Source organism: Mus musculus, chromosome X (genome assembly GCF_000001635.26).
Source record: "Mus musculus strain C57BL/6J chromosome X, GRCm38.p6 C57BL/6J".
Taxonomy (NCBI): Eukaryota; Metazoa; Chordata; class Mammalia; order Rodentia; family Muridae; genus Mus; species Mus musculus.
In genome coordinates this window covers 79,487,847-79,503,969 of record NC_000086.7, presented here as the reverse complement: position 1 = coordinate 79,503,969, position 16,123 = coordinate 79,487,847, and the positions used below count along the sequence as shown (strand labels likewise).

The 16,123-nt window shown below is 35.3% G+C and overlaps 1 protein-coding gene across 2 annotated transcripts in view; it reads left to right on the top strand.

Moving 5' to 3' along the window:
- Cfap47 (cilia and flagella associated protein 47) overlaps positions 1–16,123 on the top strand; it is a 250,794-nt gene that overhangs the window by 13,382 nt on the left and 221,289 nt on the right. Inside the window, exons 9-15 of one of the 2 annotated variants that reach the window (NM_001368718.2) lie at positions 5,891–6,080; positions 7,186–7,402; positions 10,140–10,292; positions 12,659–12,851; positions 12,943–13,039; positions 14,719–14,935; positions 15,223–15,464. In NM_001368718.2, coding sequence (NP_001355647.2) covers positions 5,891–6,080; positions 7,186–7,402; positions 10,140–10,292; positions 12,659–12,851; positions 12,943–13,039; positions 14,719–14,935; positions 15,223–15,464 — 1,309 coding nt within the window. Of the gene's footprint in view, positions 1–5,890; positions 6,081–7,185; positions 7,403–10,139; positions 10,293–12,658; positions 12,852–12,942; positions 13,040–14,718; positions 14,936–15,222; positions 15,465–16,123 lie in introns of those variants that run through there. The other variant, XM_030251473.1, reaches the window with a different exon arrangement.

Sequence of the window (16,123 nt, the reverse complement as noted above, 5' to 3'; positions counted from 1 at the left end):
AGAAAATCCTTAGCTTAATTAGACATTTAATTTTCATTTATTTTTTTTGTTGTTCACTGCATATTAAGAAGCTTTTTAGTGTTCCCAAATTTAGTGTTTCTCCCACACATACCATTTTAAGATCCCCAAGTATGTTTGTTACTTAAATCAGGGCTTAGGATTCTATGGTCTGTTAGACAATTCTGGCTTGATACTTGATGTTTTATGGGTGACTTTGTATAGATACATGTTTAATATTCTCAAAATACACTATATAGAGGAATTGTTAAATCTTGAAAATGCTGTTCTTAACATTTGGAGCTTTTCCAATAGTGTTTTTCAAAGTGATGTTCATCTTTGCAGTTCTATGTCATGTCCAGAAGATAGCATTTCACAGTAGTCTTTTAGAACCTCTAGCTCTGACATTCTTTCTGCATTCTCTTCTGAGATGCTCTCTGAGCCTTGCAAAGAGTGGAGTGTGTCCATATATATTTCACTTCTATGGGTAAACACTCACAGTCTCTTATTATCAGCACTTAGAACACTTCATCTCTTCATTAGCTGTTAGGTAATTCAATAGGAAGCTTTTCTGACCAAGCACAAATCTGTGAATATAAACATAAATATTTAAAGGACAGTTGACAACATGACCACTTAGCAAAATTTCCAAAGGTCTGCAATAGGCCCATGACTTCACTAGACATGGCCTTAGCAATGTTTATAGTACCAGGCATGAGTACATGAATGTTTTTCTTTGTTGCTAAAGTAAAAGCTCTTCATATTTTCTGGATACAACTCTCAATCAGATAAATAAATTAGAACCAACTTTCCCCTTTGGTGGGTCTTTCATTTCCTTGGTAATATCCCTTGCAGCAAAAGATTTTAGTTTGAAATCTCATTTACTTATTTCTCCAAAAGGATTAAAAAATCATTGAGAGTAGTCGTGTCTGAGTTATCCAAATTTATTAAAGAATGTTTTAGATTAATTTGGAATCCTTAAAATTGATACAATTCTAAAATTACCTTGCCAGTTTCTACCAAAAGCTGGGAGCTGGCTGCTGGTATGTTTATAACATCTGTGTTACTTTTATAATTCCTTTTGGTGACTATTGCCGTTCTAGAATATTAAGCCTTGCAGTCTATGGAGGGCAGATAGATATCTTTCTGCTTATTCATGTGTGTTTTAAATGCTTTCAGTGGTGTTTCTAGTGTCTATTATATCAATTTTATGATTCTTTTTAGTAAAGAGTTTTGGGTTGTTCCCTGCTAGTATATCAAATTCCCTAAATTCATTTGTGAGTGATCACATTTTTAAATATATTCCGTGGTATACAAGATCATGTCCTTTGAATAGATTTATTTTATGCTTTCTTTTACAACCTAAATTCATGACTTTTTCTTATTTAATATTCCTACCTAGAACATCTAGCATAGTGTTAAATAGTAGTAGTGAAAGAGACTATTTTGTCTTGTTCTTGCTCTAAAGGGAAAACATTTAATCTTCCATCAAATAATTCATACAAAAATGCTGAGGTCATGTGTGCCATGAACTCTAATAGAGAGTCTTTAGCAGTAGCCAAGAAACTTACCTATATATTTTGGTAACTCTAACATTTGACACAGACAGTTCCTATTATGATACCTTTCTGGTGTATTGGCCATATTTTATTGTTTCCTTTGTTATAAAATAATTTTTCTGATGAAAACTTGGCATTGTCAATAACATACTTCTTTGAAATGCTGAAAACCAAATCACTATGAGGTTTACTGTGGTTTTAGTTATTGTTAAATTATTTTTGACTTTCCAGACAAATTCTGTATAGATAATTTTCTATGTTGTATGTAGCCAATTAAGTTTCTTTCAGTTCCCAGAAATATGTTATGACAAAAATACCAAAAGGGAAGGAAACAGGGCCACCATCCCTTTCATATAGATACCATCAACTGAGGTGAGGGTCAGCAGAATTTAACACATGCTACCTCAAAGAGAAGCCTCAGTAGGTTTGAGAAATCACCCATAGTTTTCTTTAGCTTTTGTAGATTTCTGGCAATATTTTTAACCATTATTGATGGGTTTAATCAATAGCGGGTCGATGTGACTATTTTTATAAGGGGAAATCCCTGTCTACAGTTAATCATGTTTACAGAAGCAGATACCTAAAATTGAGATTAACACTCTGCTTTAACAGAATTGTTATGAGGTAACATCCAGTAACTCTCAATAGTGTCTCTGGTTTTGTTTATTTATTTTTTTTACCTGTTTAAATTTACTTCATTTTTCAATGTCAGAGCTTAGAAAACACTGTATAGAAATCTTAATAATTGGACTTTATTTTCTAATAGCTTCTTTAAACATTAAATGAAAGAGGACTTCAAATTCTTGTGTTATTTATTCCTCTCTGTGTGTCTCTGTCTTCTTCACCTCTCCTCTCTTCTCTCTCCTCTCTCTTTTTTCTCCTTTCTCTTCTTTCTCTCTCTTTCCCACCTCACTTTTTCTCAAAGACAGTTGGCAGACAGATCCAGTAGCACAGTCTGTGGGAGTAAGTTCTGGAGTTTTTGAACTCATACTTTTCTCTTTTTTGGCTATTGTACTAATTGTTGCCACAGATACCATAGTTGCTGACCACAAAACAGAGTTTAGGAAAATGAAATTCTAGCATGAAATATGCCATGAGGATGTTCAGACTTTCAGCAACACTCCTAATATACTGAATTTTTGTAAGCCTTAGGTAATTTCTATATAACTGGCCCCCCCATACCACCAACCTCCCCCTGCTTCTATGGGGGTGCTCCCACACACACCCATGTACTCCCATCTTAGCACCCTAGCATTCACCTACACTCGGGCATCAAGCCTTCACAGGAACAAGAGCCTCCTCTCTCATTGATGCCAAATAAAGCCATCCTCAGCTACATATGCAGCTGGGGCTGGTCCTCTTTGCTTGGTGGTTTAGTTACTGGGAGCTCTGGGGGTACTGATTAGTTCATATTGTTGTTCCTCCTATGGGGCTGCAAACCCCTTCAACATCTTGGGTACTGTCTTAGTCAGGGTTTCTATTCCTGCACAAACATCATGACCAAGAAGCAAGTTGGGGAGGAGAGGGTTTATTCAACTTACACTTCCACATTGTTGTTCATCACCAAGGAAGTCAAGACTGGAACTCAAGCAGGTCAGAAAGGAGGAGCTAATGCAGAGGTCATTGAGGGATGTTCCTTACTGGCTTGCTTCCCCTGGCTTGCTCAGCCTGCTCTCTTATAGAATCAAGACTACCAGCCCAGAGATGGTTCCACCCACAAGGGGCCTTTCCCCCTTGATCACTAATTGAGAAAATGCCTTACAGTTGGATCTCATGGAGGCATTTCCTTAACTGAAGCTCCTTTCTCTGAGATAACTCCAGCTGTGCCAAGTTGACACACAAAACTGGCCAGTATAGGTACTTTCACTAGTTCCTCCATTGGGGACCCTGTGCTCAGTGCAATGGTTGGCTGAGAGCATCCATTTCTCTATTTGTCAGACAATGGCAGAGCCTCTCAGGAGACAGCTATTAAGTTTCTGTCAGCAAGCACTTGTTGGCATCCACAATAGTGTCTGAGATTGGTGACTGTATATGGTATGGATCCCCAGGTGGGGCAGTCTCTGGGTGGCCTTTCCTTCTGTCTCTGCTCCATACTTTCTCTCTGCAACTCCTTCCATGGATATTTTGTTCTCCCTTCTAAGAAGGACCAAAGTATCAACAATTTGGTCTTCATTCTTCTTGAGCTTCATGTAGTCTGTGAATTGTATCTTGGGTATTCCAAGCTTCTAGTCTAATAACCACTTATCAGTGAGTGCATACCATGTATATTCTTTTGTGATTGGATTACCTCACTCAAGATGATATTTTCTTTATTTTTTAATTTTTTTATTAGACATTTTCTTAATTTACATTTCCAATGGTATCCCAAAAGTCCCCTATACCCTTCCCCCCTCCCCTACCGACCCACTCCCACTTCTTGGCCCTGGTGTTCCCCTGTACTGAGGCATATAAAGTTTGCAAAACCAATGGGCCTCTCTTTCCAGTGATGGCTGACTAGGCCATCTTCTGATACATATGTAGCTAGAGACACGAGCTCCGGGGGGTACAGGTTAGTTCATATTGTTGTTCCACCTATAGGGTTGCAGACCCCTTCAGCTCCTTGGGAACTTTCTCTAGATCCTCCACTGGGGGCTCTGTGATCCATCCAATAGCTGAGTGTGAGCATCCACTTCTGTGTTTGCTAGGCCCTGGCATAGCCTCACAAGAGACAGTTATATCAGGGTCCTTTCAGCAAAATCTTGCTAGTTTATGCAATGGTGTCAGCGTTTGGAGGCTGATTATGGATAGATCCCCGGGTATGGCAGTCTCTAGATGCTCCATCCTTTCTTCTCAGCTCCAAACTTTGTCTCAGTAACTCCTTCCATGGGTGTGTTGCTCCACTATGTTCATAGAAGCCTTATTTATAATAGCCAGAAGCTGGAAAGAAACCAGATGCCCCTCAACAGAGGAATGGATACAGAAAATGTGGTACATTTACACAATGGAGTACTAATCATCTATTAAAAACAATGAATTTATGAAATTCCTAGGCAAATGGAAGGACCTGAAGGGCATCATCCTGAGTGAGGTAACCCAATCACAAAAGAACCCACACAATATGTACTCACTGATAAGTAGATATTAGCCTAGAAACTTAGAATACCCAAGGTACAAGATACTATTTGCTAAACACATGAAACTCAAGAAGAACAAAGACCAAAGTGTGGACTAGTTCCATCTATTTGCCTAAGAATTTCATGAATTCATTGTTTTTAATAGCTGAGTAGTACTCCCCTGTGTAAATGTACCACATTTTCTATATCCATTCGTCTGTTGAGGGACATTTTTGTTTTCCAACTTCTGGCTATAATAAATAAGGCTTCTATAAACATAGTGGAGCATGGGACCTTATTACATGTTGTTGCATCTTCTGGGTATATGCCCAGGAGCAGTATTGCTGGATCCTCTGGTAGTACTATGTCCAGTTTTAGAAGAAATCCCCAAACTGATTTCCAGAGTGGTTGTACCAGCTTGCAATATGTTCATGGGCATCACTTTCTTTAGGTTAGGGAAGTTTTCTTCTATAATTTTGTTTAAGATATTTACTGGCCCTTTAAGTTGGGAATCTTCCCCCTTTTCTATACCTGTTATCCATAGGTTGGGTCTTCTCATTGTATCCCGAATTTCCTGGATGTTTTGGGTTAGAAGCATTTTGCATTTTGCATTTTCTTTGACTGTTTTATCAATGTTTTCTATGGTATCTTCTGCACCCGAGACTCTCTTTTCTATCTCTTGTATTCTGTTGGTTATGCTTGCATCTATGGCTCCTGACTTCTTTCCTATGTTTTCTATCTCTAGTGTTGTCTCCATTTGTGATTTCTTTATTGTTTCTACTTCCATTTTTAGATCCTGGATGGTTTTGTTCTATTCCTTCCCTTGTTTGGTTGTGTTTTCCTGTAATTCTTTAAGGGATTATTGTGTTTCCTCTTTAAGGGCTTTTACCTGTTGACCTGTGTTCTTCTGTATCTTTATGGGAGTTAATTATTTATGTCCTTCTTCCTGGTGGAACTTGTGTACAGAGGGCTCTGGAACAGCCTAAGCTCCTAGGTACAGATGGTGGATTGGGAGGATCCTGTCCTGTCTGCTTCCTATTTTATTTTTTTTTTATCTATTCTATTCTATTTCTTAAATTTTCATTAATGAATATCATATGACTTTCTGTAGATGTTTCCTAAAATTGCTTATAAATCCCCGTGGTGAAAATATGTTGCTTGACGTTCAAATAACAGGTATTTTAAGATTTGTTTTTATTTATTCTAGCAATAGAAAATTGACTAAATTTTATTTTTCTTTAGAATGTGATATGTTCATTTGTTCCACATCAAATTGGAGTATTTAAAGTAAAGCAAGTGATTGAGATTATTGGACCCGTGGCAGATGATAATCTACGGTCTTTGTCAATGAAACCTTTTCTTTACATACATTTAAACTTCAGCAGCACTTGCAAAGCTTTCACCAGGAAAGTTGGAGTGAAAATTAATCCTGGTATGTTACTACATTAGTCCTACATAGCTGTGATGTGATTTTCATGTTCAGTATAAGATTATGTGTATCAACATGTTCAAAACAGTGCTTTTCCCCTTTTTAAAGAAGTTTATCAAAGTCAGGTAGAAGGCCTGTTCTAATACATATCGTGTGCCTACATGTAAGTAGATCTCTGGATATAGCAACGATTTACATTTCTATCATATTTTTAGTAGATGTTATTTTGCTATTTTGAGGTGTCTTATGCAGATTCTCAAATATTTTAATGATTGCTATGTTATATTTATTCTATTTTTTTCTGGAAGTTAATGTAAACTAGTTTTAACTATATTCAGATTTTGTGTGTGGTACAGTATCCTCTATTTACATATAATATTTTATTAATTGAACCATATGAACCTGATGATATACAGTTGACTTTAACAAAAAACAAGAAAGCCTTCTATTTTCATATAGGTCAATTTAAATCTTCAAATTAGTATGATTTTTATTATACATACATTTTATTACTATTTAAGGTTTAGTTTGCTAAATTGGCTAATATAAGGCCATGTATTGTATTAAAGTGATTTGTATTTTCACAGTGCACTTGAAAATCTAGCATTTGTTAAAATCAGTTGTCTTAGTCAGTGTTCAGATGCTGTTAAGAGATACCATGACCATAGCAACTTATATAAAAGAAAGCATTTAATTGGGGCTTGTTTACAGTTTCAGATGTTTAGCCCATTATTTTCATAGTGGAGAGCATGGCTGCATAAAGGTAGACATGTGCTGGAGAAGGATCTGAGAATTCTACATGTGGCTTGGCATGAATCAGGAAGAGAGCAACTGGGCCTAACTGGGCCTGACTTAGGCATTTGAAAACCCCAAGTCCACCCTCAGTGACACACTTAGTCCACCAGGCTACACCTACTCTATCAAGGCCATACTCCTAATGGTTGTCAAGTAGAGCCACTGCCTAATGACCACACATTCATATCTATGAGCCTATGAGGGTTGTTCGAATCACAGCACCAGTTATCTAGTGTATCAAGTACTTGCTTAATTTTTGGAATTGCACAATACAAAGTACTAAATGCTGGCTTAATTTTCAATTTTATTTAAGGTATATCCCCCTTGATCAGTAATCCCACAAGACACTTTGTGGCTAAAGATTCAGAGAAAAAGGACGATCTTCCACCTGTAGCTGCAATGCTCCAGTCAACAGCAACAAAACTTCATGATCATTGCTTAAAAGATGAGTCAACGAAGAATGCACTGATTGCTTTTCCTAATGACAGAGCTACAAGTATCAGGTCTGGAGATCACCATGAACATTTCAGGTACCATGTGATTTTAATAAATTACAATTTGATCAATTTGATCTGTATATTATCCAGAATCAGAATGGGTTTTTGTTCTTCCATTTGTATGAGGAATACAGTGGTTGTTGAATGCTACCGGATTTGACTTATCTAATCTTTTATACTCTCAATTGTATAATTTTGACAAAATGAATGGCAAGCAAAATACTTATTTTTTATTTTTGTTTTAATATATTGGATTTCTCTTTTTAAATTTTTATTATATTTCAAATATTATCCGCCTTCCCGGTTTCTTCTCAAACCCCCATCCCACCACCTTCCCTACTTCTATGAGGGTGCTCCCCCAAGCTCCCCTTCCTGCCTCACTGCAACCAGACCTTCCCCCGAGAGATGCCAGAAACTAAACAACCAACCAAAGAGTACACATGGAGGGACCCATGGCTCCAGCTGCATAGATAGCAAAATACTTTTAAAACTTTATTATGAACAGCAATAGATAAATGATAGAAATTACTATTGAATTCATACTATAGAATAGTTATATTTAATACAATTATGAGTTTGGGTTCATCTGAATAAAAAAAATTAAATTGTATGAAACCAATTTACAGTTATATCCTGTTTTGTCACCTCATACGTATATTTCTACTTGGCCTAAAGCTTTTATAGTTCTGTTTGTAAGGAGTGTTTAAACTTCAATTTAAGTACATTATAACCTCAGAGAAATTGTTAAGTTACCACTATAAGATAAAAGTGGCCAATACTTGATTTTCTGGCCTTCATCATAGAAGAATTTTAGTATATTCAAGAGTAAAAGAGAGTTATTTTCTGCCAATTTGTATGTTAATAGTAGACTGCCTAAACGTAATAATAGCTCTGAATTTTTTTTCTACCTGTGTCTTTACTTTAGGGGAGGTGCAGTGGGCATTAAGTTCCATGGACTTCATTTTGCCTTCTTACAATCTTCAGGGCTTTAAATATGGGAATTATTTTTAGGTCCAATATCTAGTAGGAAACTTTAAAAACAGAGGCAGATGCTCACAGCCAACCATTGGATTGAGCATGGGGTCCCCAATGGAGGAGTTAGAGAAAGGACTGAAGGAGCTGAAGGGGTTTGCAACCCCATAGGAAGAACAGTATCAACCAACCAGACCACCCAGAGCTCCCAGGGACTAAATCAGCAACCAAAGAGTACACATGGAACGACCTGTGACTCCAGGTGCATATGTAGCAGAGGATGGCCTTGTTGGACATCAGTAGGAGGAGAAGCCCATGGTCCTGTGAAGGTTCGATGCCTCAGTGAAGGGGAATGCCAGGACAGGGAAGCGGGAGTGGGTGGGTGGGTGGGGGAATACCCTCATAGAAGCAGGGGGAGGGAAGATAGTATAGGGGGGTTTCAGAGGGGAAACTTGGTAAGGGAATAACATTTGTATCCAGTAAAAAAAAAAAAAAAGAAAGGACCATCTTTGAATAACTAAACACTCCCCTTCTTTTTTTAAAAAAATTACTGACAAACTTTTACCACATTTAAAGCTGTTATCGCATAACATTGAAGAATCATGGGAAATATGGGGATTTTAAAATACATATTTGATTAATTTTACATATATATATATATGTATATATATATATATATATATCAGTTAATTATAGAGGAAGCCTTTCAATGTTTGATAAACTTTGTGGGTGAATGAGGTAGATGAAGAAGGTTAGAAGCTATAAATAATTCAACTCTAGTTTATTGGAAATTTATCATCATTAAAAAGAAAGAATAAGAAGTCAATTGCCATATAAAATACTATAAAGGTCTTTTATGAATTTTTTCTTTGTATCAACTTATTATTATTGGATAATTCATGAACTCTAAAGTTTAAGAAAATAGTTGTTAGGAAAACAAATTTTCCCTTTTCCAGTTGGTTTTTAGAAAGGAGCTGATAGAAACTTCCCTTTTAGAATTACCTTTGTTAGAAGATAGAGTCTCCTGACTACTTGCAGCCAGGATCTGGACTTGAAATGGGAAAATGGTAGAGAAGATATCCACTATGTATTCGATGATAGGTTTCTGGACGGGAGAGATGGACCCTTAAGTTCCAGAGACCAGAAAGGGTTTCTGACTTTTAGCAGTTTTTAGGGAGTGGACAAGCTTCGTATGATATGATTTGTGCTGGCCTAGCTTCGGCCTTGGCGTTGGGGAAATCAGTTCAGTATTATCATAAACCTGTTTTGCAATGAAATGTAAAAGATTGTTAGGCCACACCACAGCAAAATTTCTTAGTAGTTCTCTGCCTCATAGAGCCACAGGGCTTTTTCCAGGATCCTCATTTTTGGGAGAGGGAGGGTACCTATAAGGTATGTAATCTAATAATAATGTATCTGGTGAAGAAAACTCACTGTTGGTTTTTTTTTTTTTCTTCTTCTAATTCTGTACACTCCCTGAAAACCTCTAAGAGTCAGAAACCTGTTTTGTTTTCTGGAAAAGAAGGGTCAGACTCTACCATCAAGAAACCTGTCTGTGTGTCTGTCTATCTATCTATCTACACACTATATATACACACTCATACATATGGTTACATCTTATCCTCACTTGAGATCTACATGCAGTGATGTCTTCATATTTCACAGAATATGCAGTTTGTCCTAATTCACTATTTAATGCCTCTGACTTGACATTTAAAATGACTAAGATGTATTTGCTAAAACTTGGTTGAACAGGTTTATGTGGTCATTTTAACATGATACCTTGTTTATCTTGTAGAACAATTTTCACAAAGATACCAAGGTATGATTATACAGATCCTGATTATGAATACACTGATTTGGAAAAACTGGAAAGAAAAGCACATCGAGATTACTACACAAACTATATTAACAATTTGAGAACTATACGCCTACGTAAAGAAGCACAGAGGTAAAGATAGTTCTTCAAACATTGTGCCTAAAGACCAGATTTCGTTTTCTTCTTTTTAAAAAAATTTATTATATTATTCTTTATGTTTTTTTAGAGTTGAGTCATTATTCCCCTCCCTGTCCACACTCTGACAGTTCCTCATCCCATTCTTCCTCCTCCCCTGTCTCCAAGAGGATGTCCCTACTACCCGGCCCCACCAGATCTCCCCACTCCCTGGGGCCTCAGACCTCATAAATTTGGGGAGTACAGTATAATAATTGAATATAATGATCATATCAGGATATTTGTTATTGTCATCATAACAGTTTTATAACTTTTGATCAATGTAATATTTGAAGATATTTATGAAGTATATTCAGACATTTCAGGACACACATACAAGGTATTTGGGTCAGATCAAGGTAACGGATTCTTTTTTTTTTTTTAATTAGGTACTTTCTTCATTCACATCTCCAGTGCTATCCCAAAAGTCTCCACCACCACCCCTTCCCCACCCACCCACTCCCACTTCACAGCCCTGGTGTTCTTAATGTCCTTGTCATTACTTTGTTTTTGGAGCTTTGAGTTTTTCCATATCTATTTCCATGGTGGCTATATGTAACCCCCAGTAATGTTTTTGGATTTCCATTTCACTACATCCTTTTAACATTTGTTTTGTCATTTTAATAACATGAGGAAACAGTCTTAGTGTCATTTTGATTCTTGTTTTTCTGGTGACTGAAGACACTGAACACTATAAGGTAAATTTTGTGGGTCATCTTATTTTCTTTGAGAAGTATTCATTTATCAAATTTGTACAGAGTTTAATTTGATTATTGAAGAGCTGTTATTGAGGTTTTTTTTGTTATCTCTGTATTCTAGATAAATCTCTTTTCAAATGAATAATTTGCCTGTCATTTTTGTTGCAAAGGTTGTTTCTACCTTTTATCCTTTCCTTTGCTTTGTAGAAGCTTCTTTGCTTGAAAAAATTCTGATTTGTCTGTGTTTTCATTGTTTTATGAAGAAATCCAAAAATCTATTACTTATAATCAGTACCATTTTATATGTCTTTGTCTTAACTTTAAAACCTGATATCCATTTTTATTATTCACATTTTAATTGTCATGTTACTATCAGGTTTATTTCTCTATGCCTTAGATTTGTTTTAATTTTGAGTTGTTTTAGTAAGATTTTAATATATTTTAAAAGCAAAACATTTAATTACTTTAGCTGCAGTAACTTTTTTATTTTGAGTTGTCTTAGGTAGTTTTTTTTTTTTTTTTCCTAGAGGCAGATCCTGAGGAAGGGATTCTTTTACATGTCATTCACTGAAAGTATATTTCCTTTTTTTTAATTTAGAAGTTCAATTTATTTATTATTTTAAAAATATTTTTGAATTAGATATTTTCTTTTTTCTTTTTAAATTTAATTTAATTTAATTTTTCAATTTTTTGTTAGATATTTTCTTCATTTACATTTCAAATGCTATCTTGAAAGTTCCCTATACCTTCCTCATGCCCTGCTCCCCTACCCACCCACTCCCACTTCTTGACCCTGGCATTCCCCTGTACTGGGGCATATAAAGTTTGCGTGGCCAAGGGACCTCTCTTCCCAATGATGGACGACTAGGCCATCTTCTGCTACATATGCAGCTAGAGACATGAGCTCTGGGGGTACTGGTTAGTTCATATTGTTGTTCCACCTATAGGGTTGCAGACCCCTTTAGCTCCTTGGGTACTTTCTCTAGCTCCTCCATTGGGGGCCCTTTGTTCCATCCAATAGCTGACTGTGACCATCCACTTCTATATTTGCCAGGCACTGGCATAGCCTCACAAGAGACAACTATATCAGGGTCCTTTCAGCAAAATCATGCTACCAAGACAATGCTGTCTAGGATGTTGGAATCAGAGTACATACATCAGGGGAAGACTTAATGTATTTCAGATCAAGTGTGTACTTAGTTTGATGGCAAGATTCTTTTGAACATAAATGACATCAATCATTGTTTCCATCTTGAACCAAAGATACATTTTACTTTACTCCAAACCCCTCAGTGGCTGTCATCTGCCCTTTGAGTGTGACAATGATATAGGTTTGGCTATAACTTCTTCTGTGAGGTGTTTAAGAAGAGTTGAGGCCATATAGTGGAAGAAAACCTTCTGCAGATTAGTATACCAATTCAGGTAAATAGATATAGATTAGGCTATAAGGTTTCCCATGAAGGATATTTGTATTTACAACTGTATTTTCTGAAGAATTCCTTAATTACTCATTATTTTTAGTGTTATTGATGATATTATTGTTAATAATGGTAATTATAATAATATATAATATGTAATTAGTCAAATTAGTCATGAATAATATCATATCATCATTTTTTAAAATAGGGAACGAAAGTTTCCAGTTAATGAAGTAGATATTGGCATGCTGCCATTATCTGGTCTAAAGTCACCACCACTCTCTCAATCAGAAATAGAAGAGGAAATACCTCCATCCTTAAAAGCTTCTTCTCTCAAAGCTAACAGATTGTTAAGCACCAAGAAAATAGCATCTAGAGAGTCAGAATGTCTGCAGAGAAAGGCATGTACAATGTTGTTCATTTTGTTTTCACATCATGAGAATTCTTCAAATGTCTCTTACTAATATTGAATGATTAATTTTGGAAAAACAGATCACCAGAGGGCTTAAATCGAAGCCAACCACTCACCAAGAAAAACAGGAATGCAGCAAAGTTTTGACACCAAAGCAAATTCATCAAGTAATTGTTGGTAAGATTATGCATAAATCTGCTATGGTCTTTTTGTTTGTTGTTTGGTTGGTTGATTTGTGTGTGTGTGTGTGTGTTGATTTTACTAGTTTTTGTGCAATATATTTGATCACACACCCCCTCACCAGTTCCTTGTAGATCCTACTCATATCCTTACTCACGATTTTATTTGTAGTCTCCCTGCCTCTCAAAAGCAGATTGAATTAAAATGGTAGAATAGAAAGACCATGGCTCATTTGACCACATAATAGTAATTATGCAACGGTTCTTGGACAGATGTGTCATCGTTAGAGCTTTTGCCTTCACTTCCTAAGTTGTGAACCTCTACTTGAACTAAAGACATATGAGGATCCATAGGTGGATAAGTGATAGCTCTGTGCTCAGGTGGCAGGCTAGCTGATAGTAGTCCTAGATTTAGACCAAGAAAGATTGCCTCAGCAGCAATCTCCAACCCCAGCTTATAGGTATTATTGTCATCAAGATCTATTGTACAATGTGGTAGTTATAATTAAAAAGATAATGCATATGTGAACATTGCTGAGAGTAGAGTTTTGAGCCTTTTATTAAACACCTATCAAGTTCATGAGGTGATACATATGCTAATTACCATTATTTACTATTCCACAATATCAACATAAATAAATCATGTCCCATAGGATAAAATATGTAGTTAAAAATAAGAAAATGTGATATATTGATAAAAATAAAATATAATTATCTCTTTATACATGCACACACACAGACACACAGATACACAAACACACAAATAAGTGAATAAATGAATAAATAAATAAATAAATGTAATTTAAAGAAAATCTAGAAAGAAAACTGGTGTATAATAATGCATATGATTTTTTTGGAGAAATATTTTGGGACTAGTGAGAGGGATTAAAGGTAATGACGTACAAGAGAATATTTTGGAGTGGTCAGTATTCAACATTTGTGCATGTATGTCAGTATATTATATATTTAAACATAGTCAATATATTCTTTATGACAACCTATTACAGTTAGCAGATTGAAAACAATGTGGGGTGATGATGCATATAAAGAATAGATCCATAAACCGGAGTATCATGAATTCAAAGCTGGCCTTGGTTACATAGTTCAATCTTGTCTCAAATTAAAAATGAGATCATATATAATTATAAAGATTATTACAGCAAAAGCCTTTGGCATTTAAAGGGGAACCCTTAGGGAAGTAATTAATGATGTGTTGAAAATTACTATATTTTTATAAATTGCATGTTGTTGAATAAAATAAGGGTATTATAGAAGTAGACATTGGTGAAATGTTGCAGGTCAAAGTGAAGACTGGAATTTCATTGTGCTTATTTTACCATAAAATTTCCATACTAGCCAGGCAGTGGTGGCTCACGCCTTTAATCCCAGCACTGGGGAGGCAGAGGCAGGCGGATTTCTGAGTTTGAGGCCAGCCTGGTCTACAAAGTGAGTTCCGGGACAGCCAGGGCTATACAGAGAAACCCTGTCTCAAAAAAACAAAAACAAAAACAAAATTTCCATACTAAAATATATTCACATTGAACATGAAGCAATAGTTTCTATGCACGAAACTATCATCAACTAGATAAAAGTACAGCTAATCTTATCTGATATGCTAAGTAGTTCTGTGATATTATACTAAATATTTTTGTGTTAATTTTACTTTGATTATTTCAGGACCATCTGTCCTTAATTTTGGTAATATTTGTGTGAAATCTACAAATACTCACCTACTTCATATTGTTAATATGCTGCCCATGTATATATTGATCCAGTTAGATGTTGATTTTGAAGAACTTCAGAAAACCAAGCAATTTTCATATGTGATCCCACCTACATCTAGTACATATATTTCGATGGTATTTGAATCTTCCACAAGTGGAAAATTTTGGAAGTAAGGTTTATTTCTCAGTTTCTGCTCATTAGAATTATTTATAATATATTAATTTATTTCAATAAATGTAACATAGATTATTTTTTCTCCCAAAGTATAGAAAGTATGTAAAATATATCACTTTGTACACTTGTATGCTTTTATGGTTCAGTGACAATCTAATTTATCTCCATCATTATTTTCAGAATTAATATTATATGGTAATCTATAGCATATATATGAAGTGTGTAATCATAAGTAGATACTTGTGCTATTAGTTAAATTTGGGGATTTCTACGTTGTTACAGATCATTCACCTTTAAAATTAATAACATACCTGGTGGACACATATTAGTGATGGCTGCCATCCTGCCTGTAAAACTTGAGCTGTCTTCTAATGAGATTGTATTGAGACCACAATCCTTCTTGTTGAAAACCTGTTTTCGTGGTACAGTTAGGCTATATAATCATCTCAATTGCCCTGCCCAATTTGGATGGAAACCAGTAACTACATTGAGAGGAATTGCATTTACTATTTGTCCAGCCCAAGGTAATAGTTTATTTGATTTGGTTTATATAGAAATTCATTTATTCATTTATATATTCAGGAATTAACTATTTATTGAGTATGTACCATTTACTTATTGTAAGAGCATAGAAGTAAATAGATACTATCATTAGGGGCATTTATTTTTATGTGAGTAAATATGACTTAAAAATAAGTATTCTGTTTTGAGGTTCTAACGGAAACACACAATAAGGGATAGAGATGGAGATATAAGGTCTTGGTTAACTGAGGCTTAACAAGTCAGATGTTTACAAGACAAGGTGGGAGGCTACATACCCAGAGAAAAAGTGATAGTACCATATTCAGATCAATGGCAAGGTTCAATTTACAGGCTCTAAATCATTTAAGGCTGTCAAATTACTGAGAAAGACCCACTGATATTAAATATAAGCTGAATATGCATTTTCTTGTGTAAACATCTGTATATATATCATACATCATATGTATATATATATAAGTATATATATACATATATATGTATATATAAGTATATATCATATATCAAATTAGCACATTCTATGTCTTAATTTATGCTGTATTTTTCAGTTAAGTATTTTAAATCTAATTTATTCACATCACATCTGAATATTGTCAAAGCTATTATTTTGCTTGGTGTTTAATCATACAACTGGGCCCCTCAA